The following is a 25,749-nucleotide window of genomic DNA, read 5'->3' on the forward strand; positions in this document are numbered from 1 at the left end:
AGAAACAAAAGGGCACGTATCCATGTTATCCTTCATTCTGATCAAGCTATTCTTCCCATTTGCCTGCTTCCTGAGTGTCCCTGACACCTCCTTCATCTGCTTCTGGATCCTGTTCACAACAACCTTGCTATTTGCTTTTATTGGGAAAGTTACTTTACGTTTCCACTCTGATTTTTCTTATCTGAGACAGAGGTAGAAAGACCAGGAAAACTTTGAAGTACTAAAAATCATTCTATTTTGAACACTGTATCATTACATCATTCTTAACAAAATCAGAACATGATACTATTTTGGCCTAATTTCAACAATTCTGATGTATGTCAATGGTAAATAAAGATAATAAATCTTCAAAGGATTTGGGGCCATATCTAAGCAGTTTATAAGAAGACCATTGGTGATTCATGGAGAGGTTATAACGGCCTTGTAAAGAACATATCGGTTCAAATATTTGCCGTACAAAAATGTACATACAAATGCAACAAAAAAAAATCCTAAAATTAAATCAAAGAAAGGAATAATGTAATGTTTGTGTACTCCACAAACACAGTAGTAGAGAAATTCCAAACTGCTGGCATACTAAAACTGGAAAGTACAATAGGTACAGTCCCATCTTTAATCCTGAACTGTTAACATCACCTTCAACTGGCAAAGCCTGAGCACCTCCACCATTAATATTGTGCATTCTAAAAAGCAAAATCACATTTCAATTCGGTGAGTTTTACTTTTGTTTTTATAATGAGAACTCAAGTATCAGATGAGTAGCTGATGAGGTGGCTTTTAAAATCCTATTCCCCCCTGAGAGTCTGATCAGGGATTTAGATCCTGAATCAATGTAAGACACTTGATCTGCAATGGAAGTTCATCCTATTTTTTTTTTTTAAACAATAGCAATTTGTAAAAAGACAAGCCCCATGGCCACTAGGGGAAATGTTACTTACGAGTATTGGGTCAGCAGTTCCAAATCATTATGCATGTTGATTGGATATGCTTCACTGAGTTCAAACAACTTCTCTAGGGCCTCATAGATGAAGATGATGCAAATAAGAGAGGCGAAAGCTTCTTCAGTGAACCGGGTGATGTAGCAGACGAGGGAGCTTGCATCGGTCGCCACAAGTATGATACAAAGGGTTGCCGTCCAAAGTCCAATACTAGCTCTTAAAGACAGGTACGACAGCCCATATTCTCTAGGAGGAGGAAAGAACAGTGGAAATAAGGTCATTTAACAGCTCGCCACCATTTTAAATAGATGGGAATAAGTCTAATGCAGGAAGTGAAAGCAAATAACCTTCACATCCCATGATTTTCTAAACTCAAAACGTTTGTCGAAAGGGGACATCTAAGAGGACAAAACTAAAAGAGGTTTCTCATGCTTAGAACAGAATATCATTTTTTATAAATTTTACATAGCAAATCGCACACACATTTTACTTTTCCTTTATTTCCATGGAGAGACAAAAATGGCAAACTGAATCAAATCCATTACGTCCACCTCTCCCAGCAGACCCCAGACATGATGTTGGGAGAAGTATAAATACGGTGGAGAAAGGGAGGAAGGGCCAAAAGTATTTAACACTTACTTGCAAAATTTAAACAAAATCTTTTCAAACACCAAAACTGGTCCTGTACTGCCCAATATGGTAAGAGGCTGTCCACCAAAGAGCGAATAGGCTATCCCAGTCATAGATGCTCCAAAGAGAGATTCGATTGCACTCTGTGTAGAGATATAAATAATTCCATTACCTAAGCTACACAGGCAACCATTATACCTAGGAAGTACATGTTTAAAATACATGAGGATACTCTTTTTCATTTGCTATGAAAAACCTAGTGACCTTGGGCAGGATGTGGAGTAAGGGAATAAGAAAAGGGACAAGCAGTCAGGAGAATATGAATGGTACTGAATGGGGATGTGTTCTCTTCACATTCCTCATCTTGCTTTTCTTTAGACTATTAAAAGTTTACATGTATTCGCGGTCAGTGTCAGGACAGAAGCGTGGGCTGTGTAAGTGGGAAATGGATTCCTCATGTCCATCTCTCTCTCCTTGTGAGAATGGGAGCCAAAGCCAGACAAGGACTGGGGTTGGGGCGGGGTCAGGGATGAGAGCAGAACCTTGTGTAAGACTAAGAATTAACAGTTCTGAGACATTCCACTTCCAGATTACCAGTTATAAAGGAATCCAAAACTAAATGTTGACTTATCTAACTATCATTCCTAAAAACTGATTAGGTTTTAAAATTCCAGGGAAAGCATAATACATACTATACGACCTTCCGTTGCTTCTCCCAGCAGTCCTCCAAACGTGATGACTGGAGACATACACGCGCAGTAGAGAAATAGAAAAGATGCTAAGCACTGCAGGCTGAAAGCATCTCTGAAGTCACTCCAGAAGTATGGAGCTTTTCTTTTGATATCTAAAATAAGTCCCCCAAAAATCCTAAGATGGGGGGAGGAGGGAAACACAAGAGTGAAATCCAAATATAAAAACACACACCCACAAAGCAAAATCCTCATTTCCTTTTTGCCAGGTCACAGTATACGTTTTCCATCAGCGGAGATGAGACCCATTTTAACCTGCTACATTGTATTAGCATGATCTACAGAGATGGCTTTGTACCACTGTGTCTCTTCAATCCCTAACTAAATATTATGCCAGTAACCAGAAAACCCCGTGTTCTCTCAAACAAGGTGCAGAGCTGTCCTTCAATCAAAATTCAAATAATGAGATTTAAGGATCACTCTAATCTCCGTGCCATTTCTATATCAATCTACCCCTTCTAAACTCAGGCCTACTACCCTCAGTCGTTGGCAGTATTTTCTAATTGTTTACATTTCATTTAGCATAGCAGAAAGTGAAGTTTGGGAGGATAAGTTGGCTTTTGCGTTCTGCAATGGTGAACATTACCCTAGAGAGAAGAAGTAGTGTTTAACCATGGCTCCAGTTACCTACTTTCTCTGCCAAAATATTCCTCACCACGTATTGTTTCAAGCAGGCATCTAAATGGCCTTATGGATGACAGTAAAACCTAGTAAAGACAGATAGATTCCATAGTTGTTTTCATTTTTAGGAAATTAAGAAGGGGACCTTATAATAACCAACCCAGACAAATGTAATTTTGATCCATTATTGTCTAAACATATCCCAACATCTATCATTCACAAGACAATAATGGCCTTACTTAGTATAAATTCACTTATTCTAAATATATCCAAAAACCACACCAAAACACTTGAAAGAGGATTTGGGGGGTGGGGGGGAGAAGAATAGGAGTAAATTGTGAAATGCTCCCTAAAATGTGAGGTCTAAAATATTTTTAATCTACTAGGAATGAGAATATTAATGAACAGGTATTCTCATTCTTTGAATATTTAATAATAATATATGGATTTAACACTTGGCTACTGAAAGCTCTTTGTGCTCCATGGAATAAAGATGTCATATTAAAATGAATAAGACTATGATTAAGTTCCTACACGAAGGTTAAAAAAAACCATTATGTTCCAATCTACTGCCAGTATGCTAGATATATTTGGATTATGCAAAAATATTAAATTTTTATTTATTTTCTAGGTAGAAATGTTCACAGACAATCTAAGAACTGCCTCAAAAATTATTGTTCTCTTGAGACGCTAATTCTGGTTTGCCTTGAAAAAAGTATATCTTCAGAATAACTGAAAATTTTGACTCTTACTTGTAATCACCCTGATCTGACTGACATAGACACAATAGTAACCTGTTAGTAACTATCTCACTATTACATAAGTGAGAGACTCCTTATGTTTTCCTGGTGATTGCTTCCATCAGAGGGATGTGGACTAGGAGAAAGTGAGAAGGATGAAATTGCAATTGAAAAACAGGACATTTAAACTCAAAGAAGCTTACAGAGAACCCATGAAACTCATACACACAAAGATCATCTTAGAGTCCCCTGCATGCGTTTGATAAACATGTGCATATTTTTTTATTTGGGGAGGATCATTTCTGAGTGATTTGTTAACTTATCAAAGTCACAATTCAAAATAGATTTAATCCAGTATTTATTTATTCATTTATCATTTACATCCCACCTAATCCCCAAAATATTTTGAGGTGGTTACGAACTATTACTTAGTAGTTAATATTTGTAGGTTTGATAGCACTTTCTGTTAGACCACTGTTTTCTAATTAATTACTTATTAGGGCATAAAATAGTGTCAATAGCTATGATATTACTGTGTAATAAACGTGCTTTTAGCAGCAAAAATCTAAATCCGGAAGTGGGAGGTCATTGCAGAGAACAGTGCAAGAGCAGCCCAGATGTACACCAGCAACTCTCGGAGAGCAGATGAGTAATGGATACTTCAAGTCATGTCAGCAACAGAATCTGTGGAAGAACTCTGGAGAAGCGAAGATACCGGATATTGGTGACCTGGGAGGATTTAGGAAGCAGTAAGGAAAAGTGAACTTCGAAAAAAATCTAAGCTATGTGGCATGTTACACCTGAGAGAGAGAGAGAGAGAGAGAGAGAGAGAGAAACCACCCAAAATAAAAAGACAGCATTTGAAAATATGAAAGCAAACAGAAGGAGTAACCATGCTTCCAGTAAAGGGAGAAGGAAAAAATTGTTTGAATCATCTCAAATTATGTATGGAGGCTGAGGAAGACATTAAAGGACCTTTCCTCAGAGACAAAACATAGATAAAGGGAAAGAACAGAGGAGAATTAAAATGCATAGAGTTGTCAGAAACTCGAAAGTCAGCTTAAAGGACACAGCGAAAGCAGTCCAGGAAATGGCCTTGAGAGGAAGGGGGTACCAATCCTGCAAAGCCTTTGCCCTTGCCTTCAATTATAATGGAGGCTGTGTGCACATATTCCCTGAAGACAGACCCTCCCAAGGTTTTCTGATTTTCTGCTCACACATTGCTTGGAGAGAGACAAGCTGTCAAAAAACGATAAAGAACCATTTTGAGAAATAAATTGAAGCTTTCATCTCTTCAAAGATGTGTGATTAGAAAAAATAAATCATATGGCTCTTTCAAATTACAACCATAAAAATAAAAAATACTATTATATACATCCTACTTGCATGTAATGAGATAGGTTCTATAAGACTGAGTTCTTGGTATTTATTTTTATTTCCATCTGAACTTGAAGCTTTCAACAGGCCCTTTTAGAAGGGGCCACTGACAGTTTTCTTATTCATTCTACGAATCTGTGAACACATTTTATGCACAGCAAAATGAAAGACTAGGTAAGATAAAATGAAATGATGTATTCACTGTGCTGGTTTAATAGTAAAAAAAATGATTAGTAAATACTGGGAAATCAAATTTATTGGCATTACATAGGTGTTCACGGAATAGATACTCAAATAAATAAATAAATACATACATACGCAAATAGGTATTTATTAACAGGTATTCAAAGTATAAAAAAATTACATCTCTAAACAGCAATTCCTGACACAAAGGACAGTATATCATTTGGTCTTTGAAGTCCCATACAAGTACATTTCACTGACCTTCCAGTTCGCTGGAGTTCAGGTCCACTGTGTCCTCCGTGGGGCTCTGCTTCCCCATGAGCAGCTGTTCCATTTGGTACAGCAGGAATCTTCCTCTTCTCCTGCAGGAAGTTTTTTGTTTTTGTTTTTTAATTTCAGGTGCTAGTTGTAAATAACAAAAACAATTTTTTTCCCTTGAGGCAATATGCAGAGTGGCCAAGAACCCAGGCTCTGTTACTTATTTGCTACATGAACTCTAATTAAAGTTATCTAATCTCCTAATGCTCCAGTTCCCTCCTCCATTCACGAGTGGTAGTAACAATACCTATCAGCGTGGTTGAGAAAATTAAATGAAGTGATGGACAGTTACTCAGTCTTTCAATTAATCTTTATTGGTGCCTTGTGTGCCATTCATTGTTATGGATGTTAGAAATGCAAAGGTGAGTGAGAAAAGGCATTCTATTAGTGGAGACAAGCAAGTCTCTAATGTCAGGTAGACATTCAGCTATGAAGACAATGAAGGAAAAGAAGGGGATGAAGAGAGACCAGGGTTGGCTAGGTTGGAATGAGGAGGCACTAGTTACGGTGGTGTTGTAGGCCTGGCATAGTTCAACTGTTCAATCAACTTAAACTATTATCGCTAGCTGTTTTTAAGGGTGGTTCCCTGTTATTCTGGCAGATATCTTCCTACCTAAGGAATGATTTACAACATGGTTCTTTCTGACTCACGGAGATCCCAGACTCTTACAAATGGAAACTTCCATTCAGTCATTGACAAATTAACTGAGGCTTATGAAAGTGCTGTCTTATCACAAGCCTGTTCCACCCACTTTTGTTGGTGACAGAGATTTTTAAAAATCATAAAATCCTCCCTATTGGTTATCCTAGAGGATGCCAATGTGTTCAAAAGGGCTGAAAAGTATCATAAAAATTTTTTAAGTGGTGCAGTTAAAATATTTACTTCACTGCCATTCCAAAATAGTCTAAGCATGTGAATTAGCAAATGATCTTATGTATAATGGGACATTTAGGTAAAGTGGCACAGGTTCAAAACATGAGAAAAATAGGTTTTGAAATGCACAAAATAGAGAAAAGTTCATTGCTTGATATTTTTACAACTTCCCAGGTATATGAATAGGTACAATGAACAAAAATTCAAAGATAAAAGAGAGGATGTCTGTCAGCTGATGGAGGAACTGCCTTTACACATAAATAGCTATTATATACAGTAAAGGGCTTTAACGGTGGCCTCGGTACCCTAAATACCCAACAGTCACCCAGGGAAATGCTTCTTAGCTTCCATATATCTCAGAAAGCAAGTGATATTATTTGGTCTCCTGGGTAATTATCCCTTACTGGCTATGTCTCATTGTCTTACAATGGAAAAAGCTATACATTGATAAGGCAAATGATAAACCATGAAATATATTAGCCATTCTAAAGTACCTGTTTCATCAAGGAGTGTTCATCTTATAGTAAGAGGGAAAGGTGTGTGAAAAGAGATGTATGAACAGTACCGATGAATATTCTGAGGAAAATACAGGAAATATTTTTTGTTCAGAAACACAGGTATTTTGTTTTTTTAAAACAAATTAAAGAGTGTATATATATTTGACTACTCAACTTATGCAATCTACTAATTCAACCAACCAATACTTATTGAAAGCCTATTTGTGTCAGGTACTCAACCCCACCACTAAGACACCAGCGGACAAATCAGGCCTGTGGAACTCACCTTCTAATGGGGAACCCAAACAATAAACAAATAAACACATAAGTAAATTAATTCTACAGTGTGTTAGATTAAAACCTATGTAAAAATGAAAATTTAGAGCAGAGTTTAGAGGGGGATCTGAGGTATGGGGTGGGTGGGTAGGGAGGAAGGAGTGGCAATTATAAACAGAGCGGTCAGGTAGGATCAGTGAGAAAGTGTCATTTGAGAAAAGTCTAAGGGAGCTGAGAGAATAAGCCATGAGAATAACTGGGGGATATCCAGACAGAAAGAACAGCAAGTGAGACAGTGTCAAGGCAGGGGTATGGCTGTAGGGTTTGAAGAACAAAGAACAAAGAAGCCGACATTGTTGGAAAAGAGTTCACAAGGAAGAAAGTCATAGGAGTTTACTTTGAAGAAATAAAGGGAAGCCAGATTGTATAGATTTAGTAGACCACTGTACGTATTTGGCTTTTATTCTCAGTGAATTGAGAAAATGTTATAGGGTTTTGAGGAAAGGAGTAGCATGGTCTCACTTGGAGTCACTCTGGCTGCTGTGCTGATAACAGATGTTGGGGGCCAAGGACAGAAACAAGGAGAGTGATTAAAAAAAAACTATTTCAATAATCTAGGAGGAAAAAAAAATGACCGTAGCTTGAACTAGGATGGCAGCAGTAGCAACAATGAGAAATGGTGTAATTCTGGATAAATATTAAAGGAAAATCCAAGAGTATTTCCTGGAAGAATGGAAATCTAAGAATAAATTTAAAAAATGAGTGTTTTTGGCTTGACCAACTATAAGTATGGAGTTAAGACCTACCAATAGAGGCAGGTGCAAATGCAACAGACTTTGAGAAAAGATCGGAGTTTCTTGTATACTTCAGGAAGTATTATATTGCCTTTTCTAATATAAATGCAAAGATGAATACAGATATAGAAAGGAGACAATCTACAATTCAGTTCAAACTTTGGATATGTCAGGTTTTAGATATCTGTAAGACATCCAAGGGGAGACATTGGCATGTGGATAAATAACTCTCAAGGTCAAGGTAAACAGTAAATTTGGGAAAGGATTTAAAGCTACAACAATGGATGATATTACCAAGAGAATGAGTGTAGGTAGAAAAGAAAAGATGAGCAAAGACTGAGCCCTGTATCATCTCAACATAAAGTAATCAGGGGAAAAAAGAAGAAACCAGCATAGGAGATTGAGGAGTGACCAGTGAGCTAAGAGAAAAACCAAGAGTGTGGTGTCTTGGGAACCAAGCAAAGAGAGTACAGGGAAAGGGGAGTCATCAACTCTGTCAAATGCTGTTGACTGGCAGGCAAATAGAATACAGACTAAGAACTGACTATGGGATTGAACAGTGTAGAGATCCTCGGTGACCTTCATGTATGTAGTTTTAGTGAAGTGATGGGGCAAAAGTCTTATTGGAGAAGAGGAATTGGAGGCACGTAGTTCAGAGAACCCTTGTGCCATTTGGTTGCAGAGGGGAAAATAAGGAATGGATGAGTAGCTGATGGTGATAGCAGTATTGAGAGGTTTTTTTTTTAAAGATTTGCAAATTAGTAAGGTTTTATGCTAACAATAATGACATAATAGAGAACAAAAGAATTGATGATATAGGAAAGAAAGAGAATTGGTGTAATGTCTTTGAGTAGGTGTGAACAGATGGGGTCTAATGCAAAGGTAGAATGCTGACTTTGGATAATTCAATAATAATATATAGGAAAGCAGAGTATGTGGGAGTAGATGCCTGCAGGCAGGTAGATGTGGTGGTGGGAGTCTATGGAAGTTCCCTTTAAGTTATTTCACATTTCTCAGAGAAGTAGGAAGCAAATCTGAAAGTGAGGGTCAGAAGGATGTGCTGAAGATGTGAGGAGAGAAAACAGGTGTGAAATAGTCATCTAGAGAAACTTATTGGACCAGGGGAGATAGGATGATGAACCGGCAACATTAAGGGCCCACTTGAGGTATGTGGTCATGAACTAACGAGATTAGTCCGTGTAGCTGTTTTCCTTCAGCTACATCCAACTGCATCAATGCATGTACAGATTAAAGAGTTGGATTCACACAGGGTTGTGGTTTTAACAAGCAGGTAATTGGCGTGAGAGAAAAGCAAAGAAGTTTATGGTATACACAGGGAGTGATTATAAGGACCCACACAAAGTTCTAATTTTCAGGGTTATCCCTTGAAGTGGACAAATTCTTCTTCTCTTAACTGAGAGAAAAAAGTATTAAAAATTCTATGACTTATACATTTCAAAAGAACATAAAAACCACGGAAATTATCCCATGGAGGAAAACAATATTTAAATAGTATGAAGTCAGAGTGCTTAATATCTTTTAATTTATCTTGTTCTGTCAGAGTGCTTAATATCTTTTAATTTATCTTGCTCCATTTAGTGAAAGAAAACATAGCTCATAGTATCTATTATTCAATTACAACATACATTTAAAAAACACTAATGTTGTAAAGAAGCATAGCAGACCCCAAGTGCCTTGATTCTTAATTCGATGTTCTTTCTACTATTGCCTCTTAATATTCTGAGTCCAGTAATTAATCCTGATTTTAAAGAGTCTCATAAAAACAATTTTAAAAATACAGAGCTCCCAGTCCTCCACTTGCCTCAAAAATATCATTTCTCAAAGGCAAGATGTTTTCAAAAATGCTTGACTTCAGTCTTAATGTTCAAAAAACTAAATGGTATTAACAAGTGACTTTTCAAGTCTCACTCATTTTCAAATGTATTATTATTTTCACAGAATTTTTCCCAAATAAAATCGATTAAAGAGTTTCTTTCTTACCACTTCAGGAAGCATTATATTGTCTTTTTCTAATATCGTAAGTGCAAAGATGTTTACAAGTACAAAAAATAAGTCAATCTATAACCCCAAAAATTACACTTTCAGCAACTTCTTTTATTTTAGTAGATCAACTGAAACAATGTGGCTGCAGGTACAGAATCACAAAATTGTAATTGTTGAGAAAAGGAAATCAAATAATCTTTAATAATTATGAAATGACTTCAGAAATAAGACATCAGTGTGTATTTCTTAAATCGATAGTGAGATTGAGATTTTTTTCCCACCTCTGGCTAACCAGGAGAACATTCTATGTCTGGGTCTTAGTCAACTAGAGCAGTAAGGTCAGGCAAGTTGGACTCCACAGGGACAAAAGCCCTAGGGAAGGCTGAGTAGATGACATCTGTGGGGGCTGCAGGGGGCATATTCAGTAGGAACAGACGTGGCAATATGAGTGGCCTTAACAAACATTTGGCTACAAATCTCAACAAAGTCAGGACTGTAATTTAAAAATGACCCCAAATAATAGCAAAATAATAGTCTTTATTTTTACCTCTCTGGATTATATAATAAGTGAAATGCACACTGGAGTTTTAATTTTTACAATTTTTATATCATACATCCACACAAAGGTAACATGAACATAAGAATTCTAATTTAAAAATTCTGGGGTGCCTGGGTGGCTCAGTCGGTTAAGCATCTGACTTCGGCTCAGGTCATGATCTCGCAGTTTGTGAGTTCAAGCCCCACATTGGGCTCTGTGCTGACAGCTCAGAGCCTGGAGCCTACTTCAGATTCTGTGTGTGTGTGTGTGTGTGTGTGTGTGTGTGTGTGTGTGTGTGTGTGTCTGCCCCTCCCCCACTTGCACTCTGTCTCTCTCTCTCTAAGATAAATAAACATTAAAAAAAAAAAGTTAAAAAATAATTCTTCCCAATCAGAAATAAGATTAGCAGTAAGGGGGAATTTTCTATCTGATATGATTAAGCCATGCCTTTAAATTTCCTTTTTTTTTGTAATGCTTTCATTGCTTTATTTTTAAAAATACTGATCCACCTGGAACTTGTAAATGTTCCAATTTAATGCAAGACAACATTAAATAAATCTTGACATTAAGTAAAGAGTACATACTTATCAAAAAGAATATTTTTTTTTTACTTTTTTTTAAGTTTTTAATCACCCGGTGCCCATCTTCACAAGGGCCCTCCTTAATCCCCATCAACTATTTCAGCCATTCTTCCACCCACCACCCCTCTGGTAACCATCAGGTTGTTCTCTATAGTTAAGAGTCTGTTTCTTTGTCTGTCTCACTTTCTTTTTTTTTCTTTGCTCATTTGTTTTGTTTCTTAAATTTCACATGAGTGAAATCATATGGTATTTGTCTTTCTCTGACTGACATATTTTGCTTAGCATTATACTTTCTAGCTTGTTCCATGCTGTTGCAAATGGCAAGATTTCGTTCTTTTCTATGGCTGAGTAATAGACCATTTTATATTCACCTCTTCTTTATCCATTCATCTATCGATGGATACTTGGGCTGCCTCCATAATTTGACTATTGTAAATAATGCTACTATAAACATAGAAGTGCATGTATCCCTTTGAATTAGTGTTTTTGTATTCTCTGGGTAAATAGCTAGTGGAGTGACTACTGGATCATAGAATAGCTCTATGTTTAACTTTTCAAGGAACCTCGATACTGTTTTCCACAGTGCCGCACCAGTAAGCATTCCCACCAACAATGCAAGAGGTTCATTTTTCTCTACATCCTTGCCAACATCTGTTGTCTCTTGTTTTTAATTTTAGCTATTCTGACAGGTATGAGGTGATACCTCATCATAGTTTGACTGGCATTTTCCCGATGATGAGTGATATTAAAAATCTTTTCATATGCCTATTGGCCATCAGAATGTCTTCTTTGGAGAAATGTCTGTTCCTGCCTTCTGCCCATTTTTAATTGGATTATTTGTTTTGGGATATTGAGTTTTATAAGTTATTTATATAATTTTGATACTGACCTTTTATCAGATATCAAAAAGAACTTTAAAGCATTAAAGAGCTTTGAAATGCCATTAAAGTTTAATTTCTAGAAATACAGCAGAATAAACATTCCTACTTAATAGACTTCATAAAGTCTGAACTGTGAAATGTTCAGTGTGGCAAGGTGGATTGAATAGGCAGAAAACAAGATCATATGACTTTGTTTTTCAACAGGGTGATAAATGATGTCACCTAGGAAAAATATAAATTATTGAAAGCCTTACTGTATACATTTTTATCTAGTTTCCACTTGGTACATTATAAAATGGCAAGAACAAGCAGTAAGAAAATCTAGACACACAGCAAAATTCGATCTTTAATTCTTCGATCAGGTTTCCCACACCAAGCTCCATACACAAAAGGAGGAGAGAGGAGGAAAATGCCAATGACCCCAGAGAAGCCATGGTGATGGGAGTGTTGTGTCTGGGCTGGAGGCTTAATTTTCTTTCCTTTTTAAAAAAAAAAAAAAAAGTCTATTTATTTTGAGAGAGAGAGAGAAAGAGTGGGCTAAGGGCAGAGAGAGAGGGAGAGAATCCCAAGCAGTCTCTGCACTGTCAGCACAGAGCCCAATGCAGGGCTTGATCTAAGGAACTGTGAGATCATGACCTGAGATGAAATCAAGAGTCAGATGGTTAACCGACTGAGCCACCCAGGCAGCCCAGGCTGAATTTTCTTAATATTCACCAATTTCAAAGTAATATATCAAAATATGGAAAGACAGCAATGGGCTTTTCTCAGACCATATTTTACATGTTTATTAAAATTTTAATTTTCCTCCAGTATAATATGTTTTAAGGTGGGTTTAAAATCTTTCCAGGCATATGGGACCATTTGATTTGGTAGCATATCATCAATATATCAAATTTCTCAGTGAAGTGTGTTGGATAGCATTAAGACTCTGTAACTTCATATCCCTACCTTCTTAGGTGCTATATAGGTTCTGGTACCAATTCCAATGTGTTCCCCATTGAACCAGGGGGTTCTCCACACCAACAAGCAATGCTACAGATACTAGCTGGGTATCCTACAATCCAGCTCAACTCTGACACTATTTAATGGGACACAGCATCAGATTCCATTATTAAGGGTTTACACCTGCAAGATTGCCCCCGTCTCACCCCAAGTTGCCACCTGAGCTTCTGACTGAGTGGCTATAAATCAAAGATTCCCATGACCCTCTCCTCAGGTTCAATTAATTTGCTAGAGCAGCTCACAGAACTCAGGGAAACATTTTGCATACAGATCACTGGCTTATGATGAAAGGATATAACTCAGGAACACAGCCAGGTAGAAAAGATGCACAGGGCAAGGTATGGAGAAAGGGTGAGGAGCTTCCTTGCCCTCTCCAGACATGCTTCTCTCCCCAGTCTCCACATGTTCACCAACCTGGAAGCTCTCTGTTCCCTGTCCTTTTGGGGTTTCATGGAGGCTTCATTACATGGGCATGATTGATTAAAACATTGGCAACTGGTGACTGAATGCAATCTCCAGCCCCTTCCACTTCCTAGAGGTGGGAGGGTGGGACTGAAAGTTCTAACCCTCTAATCACACAGTTGGCTCCAGTGGCCAGCAGCCCATCCTGTGGTGAGTTCCAAAAGTCACCTCATTAACATCTTGCTCCTCACTTAGGAAATTTGAAGGGGTTTAGGAGCTCCATGCCACAAAAGGGAATGAACACCAAATATATATATATATATATATATATATATATATATATATATATATGTTATTAAAAATATGTTATATTAAAAATGTTATTAAAAATCACAATAACACACAATTTAAATCATTTTGAATCTTTTCAATGAGTTATACTTTTTTAGTACATGTATTTAAAAGACAAAAAAATGACGGGATTTTTAAGAGTATTTTCAAATATACATACCTGGGAAGGAACATTTTTGGGAGGCTCTATACGAATGCTTGGATCCCATTCTCCAGGAGGAAGAACAGTAACCTGATCTAGAAATTCATCGATTCCTGATACCAAGTCATTGCGATCTTTAGCTTTGTAAGCAACATCATGAAATACCTACAGGAGGAAAAGATAAAAATAATAAATAAAGATAAAAAGTAATCATAAAATCTTAATGTGTTCAGTGTTTTCATTTCCCAGTTATCTTACATGTGATTATAACAATTTGAAGAACTAGGCAGCTCTAACTAAAAAAAGTTTTTAAACTATTATAATTTATTCTACGAATGCACACAGATATAGATTTTTCTTAGAGTGCTAGAATGAATGTTGAAATTTCTGAAACAAAAGTAAGAAAAAGAGAAAGGAGTATGAAAGGAATCTCATTCAGTTAGAATTAAGGATTCAAGCTTGGCAAAGGTTATTTTTGTGTGGCAAAATCAAACTTTCAGAAAGAAGCCCTTGCTTAAAAACAGAGATAAGATTTATAGAATATATTGAAAATTTTAGCAATACTTATACCCTGAAACATATAAACTAATTTAAAAGGTTATTTTGTTTTAATTTTTAAATAATAATAAAGTTATAAATGAGTGTTTTCTGAATATATATCACATCATCTATACAGTATAACAAGCATATTTCCATTCAAAATGAGTTACATTTACACACACGCACACGCGCACGCTGTGGTAGTCATTTATGCTATTGACAGACATCACAGTTCTTCTCAACATAGGGTAAGATGTCATTCCTTGCCTTCTTTGATAGTGGGATTAGGTGTACCCCATTTAGGTGCACATATGTCAATTTCAAATGGAAGTTATGACAATTTGCATGTAATTTAACGCATTGTCTTTTGTCTGCCGTAGTGACTGAGAAAAAGCAGGGTGAGGGGGAGCTTCTATGGGCCTGGGTACCTGAGTGACGATAATCTGCAGAACCCCTCTGCTAACTTAGGACAGACACAGGCCATGATAGAAATAAATGCTCACTGTTTTAAACCACTGAGATTGTAGGTGGTTATTCCTGCAGCATAACACAGAGACAAATGGTATATTTAACATAACAAATGAAGAAAGTAAAAATAAAGATACATGGGATAACTTAGTCTATATTAAACATAATATGAATATTTCTGATACTTTTTGTATTTCATATAATATGAAATGGAGCAGACATTTGAGGCTTGGGGTTACTAAATTATTCTTATGCTGAGTTACATATTACACTGACCACCTTTTCTAAAATTTCCAGGGAAATTGTGCTTTCAAATATTCTACTTTTAGAACATTTGTTTTAGTTTCTGGTTTGATACTCAATCTAAACTGCTGAAGAAGAGATTATGATTATTTTCAAAGGCTTTTGCTTTACTTTCCAACCAAGAACTTTTCACAGATGATCATTGGTATGATAAACATATAGTCTTGGTTTAGGATAATTTGAAGACACCAAAAACATATTAATGGTTTAGTTGTATTTTGGGAAAGATATTTTTTCTAAATATTGACAACACTGATTTCCTACCATAAGCCACTGAGTTTATAGCTCAGAATCTCTCTCCTCTTCTACAGAGTTTTATATGATCATGAGACCCAATCTAAACATTTAAGAGTTGCAAATGTTCTTAATCCCAACAAGAGTTTAACTACTTTACTGTTTCCCTGCTAGTAGCAACTCTCTTGAAATCTTTCTTGATTTGACCTCTTAATTAAAAAAATTGTTTCGGGGTGCCTGGGTGGCTCAATCGGTTGGGCCTCCGACCAGCTCAGGTCGTGATCTCACAGTTTGTGGGTTCAAGCCCCGCATTGGGCTCTGTACTGACAGCTTGGAGCCTGGAGCCTGCTTTGGATTCTGTGTCTCCCTCTCTCTCTGCCCTTCCCCCACTCACAGTCTGTCTCTCTCTCCTTCAAAAATAAATAAACATTGGGGTGCCTGGGTGGCTCAGTGGGCTGAGCCTCCAACTTCGGCTCAGGTCATGATCTCGCGGTTGACAAGTTTGAGCCCCGCATGGGGCTCTGTACTGACAGCTCAGAGCCTGGGGCCTGCCATGGATTCTGTGTCTCCCTCTCTCTCTGCCCCTCCCCCACTCATGCTCTGTCTCCCTTTGTCTCAAAAATAAATATAAACATTAAAAAAAATATTTAAAAAAATTTTTAATTGCTTCAAAGGATCACATGATCTTATACCTGCTTTAGATATATGAATGTCCAAATTCATTCAGGGCAGCTGATTTCCTATTGTCTTCAAACTCCTCAGATACCACAATTTGTTTGATTTTAAATTAAAAACTTTCTTTACTATTGATTTCCTATCACCAATTTTCCCAATAGCTTTATTTTAAAGGGCTCTTGTCCCTTCTCTTTGTTTAGCTAACCTAACATTCTGATTTCAACATACATTTGACATTTAAGAGAAGCCTTCCCTGATCCCCTCTCAAACAAGATTAGACATCCTGTTAATACGTTCCTAACACCTTTTCCTTTTTCTTGATAGCTTTCACTGTAACTATAATTATTGTAATTCATTGTTAATTATATAATTAGTTGTTTAATGCTTATTTTTCCTGCTAACACATGAGCTCTGAACATTCATTTAATATTTATCAAACTATTTATATGCTAAGGATACATCAGTGAATAAAACCAACAAAAATCCATCCCCTCATGGAGCTTACATTCTAGTGGGAGGGTAGAGATGGAAAATAAACAATATAAGGAGTGTATATATTTTGTTGGAGGGTGGAAAGTCCAATACAGAAAAATGAGGTAGGAAAAGAGAATAAGGGTATAACTGGGGGGTGCTATAATTTTAAATAGGGTGATTGAGGAAGACCTCAGTGAGACATTTCAGCAAAAACCAAGGTATTGGAAGCAAGAGCTCTCCAGGCAGAGGGTATAGCCAGTGCAAAGATTCTCGGGTGAAAGCATGCATGTCATATTTGAGAAGTAGCTAGGTGGCCAAATGCTGGGAAGGAATGAGCTAGAGGGAGAGCAGCAGGAAAGGTCAGAAGGGCAGAAAGTCATCCTGGGATTTTTTAGATCTTCATAAGAATTTTGACTTTTACTCTGAATGAGATAAGAAGCTATTAGAGGGCCTTGAGCAGAAGCCTAGCTCCTGCTGTTGTCCGGAGAACAGAAGGAAGTAGGCAAGGGCAGAGAGAGCAGTAGGAGTTCTACTGCGATGGTAGAATAATAATGGTGGCATGGGCCAGGTGATGAGGGTAAGAACCAGGTGATAGCAGTTCAGAAAGTCAGAAGTAGTAGGATTCTGCACATATTGTGAAAGTAGAGGCAGGCAGATTTACAGATAGATCGGACTTGAGTGTGAAAGAGGAGTCAAGGATGACTTCAGGGTGTTCCATGAGGCCAGTGTCCAAAGCTTTCATTTCTACCACTTTATCTCCAATATGTAGTAGGCAATGAATATATATTCTTCACAATAATAACATGAAATATTTACAATTATTGTCATTCCCAGTTTGAAGATGAGGAAACTGAGGCAGAGAGAGTGGAAGTTAACTTGCTCAAGACCACACAATGAAGAAGTACCCTTTCCTTCTTTCTTTCTTCTTTCCTTTTTTCCTCCCCCAGCCCACCTCTCTTCCTTTCTTTGTTTCTTTCTCTTCTTTTAAAATATAGGAGAGTCTAGACCATCTTTATAAGGGGATAGAAATGATAGAGTAGGGAAGGAGAAACTGATAATGTAGGAACCATAATTAAGGAGCAAGTTTCAATGCAGTGGAAGGGAAGAAGGAAGGATACAGAAAAGGAAGCTGAAAAAAAGCAGCAGTGAATTAGGAAGAAACCTCAATAAATGTGTTTGTTTCCTTCAAGCCTGCTTTTAATATTTTTGGACCTTTATTCTTCTATGTTTTTCTTAGAATAAGTTTATCAAGCTCCTTGATAAATCCTGTTGGGATTTTGATTGGAATTGCATTGATTTCTCTCTCACCACCACTGTTTGCCCAAATTGTTGCAATGCCTCTCAAGTGGTCTGCTTTTTCCCTTGCTCCTCCTCAAGATAAATCATGTCATTTCTTTTCTCAAAGTCTTTCATTTGCTTCCCAACTCCAAGTCCCTACAGAGACTGGCCTGTTGCCTCTTTGACCTCATTGCCTACTGCACTCTCCCTTTCTCCCTCCTGCCCAGCCATGTTGTCCTCTTTGCTGTTCCTCAGATATTCCTGGCAAGCTCCTGTCTCAAAGCATTTTCCCTCATTTATTCTTTTGTTTGGAAAGTATTCCCTCAGATATCTGAATAACTTGCTCCTTCTCTTTTAGGTTCCTGATTTTAACTTGCAACTGTCTCCATTCCATTCCTATCTTCCTTCCCTGCTTTGGCAGTTTCCTCCAAAGCACTTATCACCACATATCATACATTTTACTTTTATGTATTAGTCTGTCTTTTCACTAGACTATTAGCTCAATGAAAGAAAAGGCTTTTGTCTATTTTGTTCACTCATATATCCCCATCAACTGCAAAAGTGCCTGATAAATAGTTCACATTCAATAAATATTTATTGAACGAATTAATAAAGAACAAAGTGAAGAAGGAATTCAACCTAATAGAGACCAAGACTCATTATAGTAAGAATACTATAATTAAAATAGTGATGGCGCAGAGATGGATGGGGTTTTTTTTGACAAGCACTTATTACCCACCATTGAGTAAATGATGGACTAACCAATAAATGGTACTAAGCCAAGTGATTATATAAAATGAAATTAGATCTTTACCCATCTCCCATGCAAAAAGCAATTCTAGGTATATGAAAAACTTGTATATGAGAGATAAAGTAAAAAACTCATTGTACATAAAAGAATGTATCTAAGCAATAGTTTCAAAATTTAGTTTCAAAACAAAGCACACAATTAATTTTAGTTGTTCTTCATGAAAAAAAAAGAAAGAACAGGTATTCAACAATGTCAAATGCCAAAAGGAGATCAAGTGACACTGAGTACAGAACATGGAATAGTATATCTGGTAAATAAGGACCTTACTGAAAGCAGTTTTAGCACAGCGGTGCCAACAAAATTCGGACTGTAACACATTGAGATGCATGAAGCTAAGATACCGAGAACTAGGTGAACACTACCCCTACAAAGCTGTTGAGATTCAGATTCAGTCAACAGTTCTTCAATGGTAGATGCTATATGAAGCAGTAGGTATTTCATTTTCAGGATGGAGGAAACCTGGACATGTATTTGATATGTATTTCTTAAATAGCTACTGTATTTGGGCATGTTCTCTGATTGAACAGAAAAGTCAGTACTGACTCAAAATCCGGGTAACAGAGAAAACTGTTGGCTCAAAAGCCAAGAACAAGAAAAAGAAAAATGATGTCACTCTCAGGAAATTTTTTGTTTTTGTCTTTCCTTTTGTTTTCATAAACGTTATTTCATTATTTATGTTAACATATATTGATTTTATTTCATAAACATTATTTCAGTATGTTAATATATATTGACTTTATTATTATTTTTAAATGAATTTCATAAATACAGATTTTAAAAATTCTCAGTTTTAAGTTCTATTATGATAAATATTGGCATGCTAGTTATATAAACAAAAAGTCTTTGGTGTGCTTAATAATGTTTAAGAATGGAAAGGGATTAATACAATGGTCGTAGTGCCAATAAGCAAAATCATATGATTTATCTCTAGCAATGCTTAACGGAAAGGAACAAAATAGATTACTCAATTGATTCAAGATCAGGTATTGCTAAGAGGACTAGCACATTCAGTCATTAACTCATTAAAAAAAAATTATTAAACCCTGACTGAAGACCAGATGCCAGGCTAGCTAAGTCTAAAGATACAAAAGGAAAAGACAGACTACGTATGTACAAGAAGTTTCCAGTATGGAGAGGAGAAAAACAAACAGAGCTCAGGCAACAAAAAGTTTTTTTGAGCACCTGACAAAATCAGGGCACAAAAATGAATAATAAGTGGTAACAGCTGTCACAGAATTTACAGTTTGATACTGTAATCCGATTCATCAGTTCCTTAACTAAACTTTATGAATCAAACTAAATTTTGTTCTTAATGAGTATAATTATTCATTGCCTTCAAAGCAATTAGATAAGCAGAACAACTTGTCTACCTGTGTTTTGAACAACAACAAAAAAGTGCTTTCTCTTTTAAAAGAGAAAACATTTAAATATTTCTTGATATTCCATTAATGCACTATTATAATTAATATGCCCTTTATCGTTAATCGCCCTCATCTTCTATAGTAACTTTCTGGCTGAGTTTCTGCTTCTCTATCCCATTGGTGAGAGTTACAAATTACTCTAAAACTAAGCTCTAAACTTTCAAATCTAAGGGATTTATATTTGAGCCCTCATTAGATGGCCAATGCTTGTTCTCAAATTGGGTAGTTCTCTTTAATCAGGGAAATAGATGGAAATCCTTTCTTTCTCTGCTATCACTCTCACCCTAAAATTTAAAAAACATGGATGTTTCTCTGTTGTTCCACACCCAGTGGATTAGTTTAAAAAAACTTTGGATGGGGCGCCTGGGTGGTTCAGTCGGTTGAGCGTCCGACTTCAGCTCGGGTCACGATCTCACGGTTCGTGAGTTCGAGCCCCGGGTCAGGCTCTGGGCTGATGGCTCAGAGCCTGGAGCCTGCTTCCGATTCTGTGTCTCCCTCTCTTTCTACCCCTCCCCCATTCATGCTCTGTCTCTCTCTGTCTCAAAAATAAATAAACATTAAAAAAATTTAAAAAAATAAAAATAAAAAAAATTTAAAAAAAAATAAAAATAAATAAAAAAAACTTTGGAATTGAAATCTTTCTGTTGAGAAAGTCTTGACGCCTAATTGGGGAAAGGAAGAATTAGGAAGAGAGATACGTTCAGTATATATGTACCTCCCATGACCCAACGTGTCCCTCTTATCGTATAACCTATCCCATGCCCCAGAAACAGCTTAATGTAATGTCCTAATGTCTTAAGATGTGGAAACATAACACAAAATACATGTGCATAAAAGTGACAGTACTTAAATTGTGGACTACACATCACAGTGGCATATATTTTGCAATGCTGTAAAAATTGTAAAATATTAATCATTATGGAACCACTTAAAGCAAAGATACTGTGTCTTCTCATGAGAGTTCTACTAGGGCAAGTGGGTGGTCTTCCTGAAGCCCTTTTTTTTTTAACTCCCCTGTCTTCTCTCAGATGTCCTCAATAAAATGACATTCACTGTAGTGGACCGAGTAGTGTCCTCTCAAAACATAAATCCACCTGAACCTCAGAATGTGACCTTATTTGGAATAAGGGTCTTTGCAGATATAATGGAGGTAAAGATCTCAGGATAAAATCATCCTAAACTAGAGTGAGCCCTAAATTCAATGACAGGTGTTCTTGTAAGAGACAGGAAAGAAGAAAACACAGAGGCACAGGGGAGAAGGCCACATGAAGATGGAGGTGAAGACTGGAATTTTGCCACCACAAGGCAAGAAATGCCAGGAGCCACCAGAAGCTGGAGAGACAAGGAAACATTCTCCCCTAGAGCCTTCAGAGAGAATGTGGTCCTACTGACACCTTGAGTTCACACTTCTAGCTCCCCAAAATGTGAGAAAATAAATTATTCTTGTCTTAATCACCTAGTTTATAATTTTTATGGCAGCCATAGAAAACTAATACACTCGTTGATTCTCAAACTGATGAAAAATATGTTTTTCTTCTGGTTTTTGGTTTCCTATGTGTAAATATCAATAACAAATCCATACAAAACCATAAAACATAATTTAGACAGATATAATAGAATTTATATCAAACCCTAAAGTTCAAAATTTCAGATTTCATAAACCTAAGGAAAAGTTATATAACAATACTAATTTGTTCTTTTTTTCAAATTTTTAATCCAAAGCCATGTATTTCAATAAATACATTAAATTCTTTAGATGAGATTCTAGAAAACATATAACCTGTTTATTATTTACTACTAAATTTTGAATGTATGACCCTTCTGTGGTCTTTTGTACTTGCTCTTCTTTAACAATTAAAAACAATAAAAAATAGATTTCCATAAGGTGCTGGGGATACAAGAAACCAGTTATATGTTAGCACTTATGTTCTTATTTTCATGATCATACATTTTTGAGACATATACCTCTTCGAGAAGCTGCTAAAAACTTTTTTCCAGTCCAAAAAAAAGTACATACAAATTTTTTACACAGAAAAATTTGTGTGCTGTATCATAAAGATCACAGCCCCCTTGAAATCCATCTGTAGCTCCTCTAATGGTTCAAAGACTCTCAGGTTAAGAACATTCAGGCAAAACTGTAAAGAGAGTTGATAGATGTTGCATAGCTTTTGGTGTCATATATACTATTCAGATACACTGTCATCGTTTTCTCTTGAGGTCCTAAAATTATTTTGCCCAAAATAATTATAAGATTTGTAATGATATTAACAATGGCACTCACTTTAGCAGGACATACACTATAAGGGAATATTAATAAATATCTTCTAAATGTCACTAAATAAAGAATTTTCTCTAGAGTATGAGGTTTTAAAGCATTATATTCATGTGTGTGAATTTATTACCCCTTTCAAACAAATTTTTTCAAAGGAAATTTTATACTGGAAACATAGAAGAAGGGGGATTTAATAGAGAGAAATCTGATTCACAACAAATAGTCATGAATACAGGAACTCCAAAAGTTAAGTGTACCTAATGGGGAAAATGTTCCCAATGAACTTGAATAAATACCTCATCTGTCATTAGGGTTGCAATTGATCTGCCAATCTCATGGTACTGTTGACCCTTTCCCAGGGGTCCCAGAAGAATGAACAAAAATCTGTAATTAAGAAGAAAAAAAAACAAAAAGTTTCAAGGTAGAAATATAAAAAATAACTTTAATAGTTACAGAATCACTCAGCTTAAAGGACTTATTTAAGATGGGGGATTTGATGTAAAATACTTACATATTTTTTCACAGTTTATTATTGTTTGGAAACATTTTAAGATGATTTCCACTTATGCTTAAGATCCCTAAGCAATGGGAATCCATGGTTATTTTGATCTCAGTATTTTCCCATATAGTTACCCTTAGAGCCTACATGATAGTGAGAATCTTAAGGATTGTATAATCCTTAGAGGAGGAAGGTGAGAAAAGTAAAATATGATTAAGCTTTTCTGAATTATAAGGAAGAGAACTCACTAATATTCAAATTGTAGCATCGGGTAAAGAGGAAAAAGGTAACATAATAGTATAAACAAAGAAAGAACATGGTCAAAAAAATAGCAGTTATATGTGCAATTTACATTAAATAAAAAAAATTGTCAGGAATCAAAGATAAATTAGGCAGAAGAAACAGGGAGTTAATGATCTATTAATTCCAATTATGGAGGAATATAAATACTAGCTACATTGTGATATTCCATCTAAATTAGACTGAAAGTCTAGCAAACTCATCGTCACAACTGGAGCTTTTGAAGAAATCCATACACGCTCTAGTTTTGGAGGACTCTGGCAATTGTCTCTGAAAAAGGTCAATGCTGCAGAGAAATTGAGAAAATTTTAAAATGCCCTATATTCTGCAATATAATTCAGTGGTATTAATTTGCTAAGTGGTTTATGTTCTTACGTGTGAAGACTAAATAGCTTTATAAGGTATACCAAATCAGATACTATACTCCTACCTTTCATTTAACTATAAACTTTAAAGATTGTACATGTTTTTACACGAAGCATATATTGCACAGTCTTAGAGAGTCTGACATCGATTTTTTTGTGTTAGTTTTACCTGAACCCAAGTCAATTTCTACTATACAGAAATGTCTACTACACATTTAAAAGAGGACCAGCTTACTGTGGTGGCAGGTGCTTTATCAACTATAATACTTTTAAGAAATTTTATAACCTATGTACATCTTGCTGTTTTTCAGGTTTCCACTTCATGGGCTATTTATAAAGTCCTAAAAAATTATTTTCTGACATTTTTACTATGTGTGCTATTATATTCATGGTGTGCCCTTTGTCCTCCGAAGAAAGAATAATTAGGAACCTTGAACAGCTTTCTTTATTCTACTTGTCTAACTAATCTTCTTCCATTTTTCACCTTTCCAAACTACATAGTCTAGTCTTTTTAATCTCTCTCTTACACAGTGGCTCTACTGTGCCCCTAATTTTTCCTCCATTGTTCTCTACACATATTTTGCTATGTCAGTATGAAATGAGGTCACCTAAACCTTGACAGTTTTCAAAGTGAGGGTATGTAACCCCATTAAGGCTTTTCTCTACTCCTGGGAATTTTTCTTTTCTCTCTTTTGAAATACAGGAACTATCATTGTCATAAATAGCCATCATTGATGCAGAATTTCATCAGACACCTTCCTAAATGGTGGAACAAGAATTCACTGCTTGGAGGACTGAAAAGGAATTTTAAACTACTAAAATAATGCCTCTACAATTAGTAAGTCTGATATCTTACACCTGAAGTCCAAATTCCCAGAAACTCTGAATAGGTTGCAAGTTGTATATAGAAAAAATGCGGTCTAATCAGAGAGTCAGATGCCACGTTAATGTGCTCAAGTTTTCTTCCTTCTTTTTAATAAAAGTTGGCATGTATCAGAAGTCTTGGGAACCCTCCCACAGGATGAACGGACACTTCTTCCTACAACCTGAATGGTAACCAGGTTCCTGTCTCAAATCTGTTCCTGTCACAGATTCAGGGATGGGGTCACCAGATCCCACTTCCCTTTGCTGAGCTCTTATGAAATGAGGCTTCTCCTGGCTAAACTAGTCCACATTTTTGGAATATTTTATCCACCAGCAAAGCACAGAGTGATATAATATGCTATGTTTTTAGTTAAGGCCAAAGATCCATGGAGGAAACGTATTTTACAAACCAAGAACCTGAACTCTTCATTATTTTTAAATTGGCTGAGGCATTCAGTGTTTGGAAGTTGAAGGATACTAAAGCATCTGGAACAGTTGCATCAATCAGAGGGCACCAATCATGGGGGAAATGGGGCCCTCCTTAAGTATGTTTTGCTATATGAATGCAGATGGAGTAAATAGCTGTCTGTATACAGGAATCACATTTAATGGGAGGGAAAGGGAAGAAAACAAGGTCCACTGAATGAATCGCTAGGAACCTAACATGCTGAAGTTAATGTTCTTTTCTTTTTTCCACAGTTTTGCCCATGGACATATATTTTATTTATAAAATAGAGATAAACTATAAACAATGTAATTCAGTTCGTATTATCCTTAAGTCGTTAGTTTCTATGTATAGTTGAATGAAAAATATGTTTAGGTAATCAAATTAAATTTGCACTTTTGATTTGACTTCAACAACAGTACCATGATGCTACTACCAATAATTCTTCAGACTCTGCATGGGAAACACATATATGCCTGGGATGGAAATACACACTATATTAGATAGAGCAAGGCCTCTCTTAATGATGGCACTTGCATGTATTTGGAAGGCATACTAATTCAAGCATAAGCTATGAAACTTTTACCTTTCTGAGTCTGACCACACTCATATACAAGATCCTCTCTTTAGCCCACAATCAATTTTTAGCCACATTGCAATCCCTGAGGACAGCCCAACACGTTACCCTTTTTATCAACATTATAAGAAAGGATTTGTATGGTGATATTGACCAGGGTATTCAGAGATGAGGAGGATGCCTAACAGAAAACATCGGAGTTTGAGAGAAAGGAGGAAAGAACAGAATAATTTTTAAAGTATTTTTCTCCTCTTCCACAAACAAGAATTTTGTGCATTTCACATTCGTTTCTAGGAGAACTTTCAGAGGAAATTATACTTATTTA

At 36.3% G+C, this 25,749-nt stretch overlaps 1 protein-coding gene across 7 annotated transcripts in view; it reads right to left on the reverse strand.

The window, feature by feature from the left end:
* The window catches only part of SLC4A10 (solute carrier family 4 member 10), a 294,893-nt gene that overhangs the window by 74,953 nt on the left and 194,191 nt on the right, over positions 1 to 25,749 (reverse strand). For all 7 annotated transcript variants that reach the window (XM_019457640.2, XM_019457673.2, XM_019457667.2 and 4 more), the window contains 6 exons: positions 22,671 to 22,758; positions 13,917 to 14,063; positions 5,500 to 5,600; positions 2,261 to 2,435; positions 1,578 to 1,711; positions 939 to 1,184 (listed from right to left, as the gene is read on the reverse strand). In XM_019457640.2, the coding sequence (XP_019313185.1) occupies positions 939 to 1,184; positions 1,578 to 1,711; positions 2,261 to 2,435; positions 5,500 to 5,600; positions 13,917 to 14,063; positions 22,671 to 22,758 (891 nt within the window). The remainder of the gene's footprint in view (positions 1 to 938; positions 1,185 to 1,577; positions 1,712 to 2,260; positions 2,436 to 5,499; positions 5,601 to 13,916; positions 14,064 to 22,670; positions 22,759 to 25,749) is intronic.

The sequence above is a fragment of the Panthera pardus genome, unplaced genomic scaffold, assembly GCF_024362965.1.
Source record: "Panthera pardus isolate Hobbes unplaced genomic scaffold, ASM2436296v1 HiC_scaffold_10, whole genome shotgun sequence".
Lineage (NCBI taxonomy): Eukaryota > Metazoa > Chordata > Mammalia > Carnivora > Felidae > Panthera > Panthera pardus.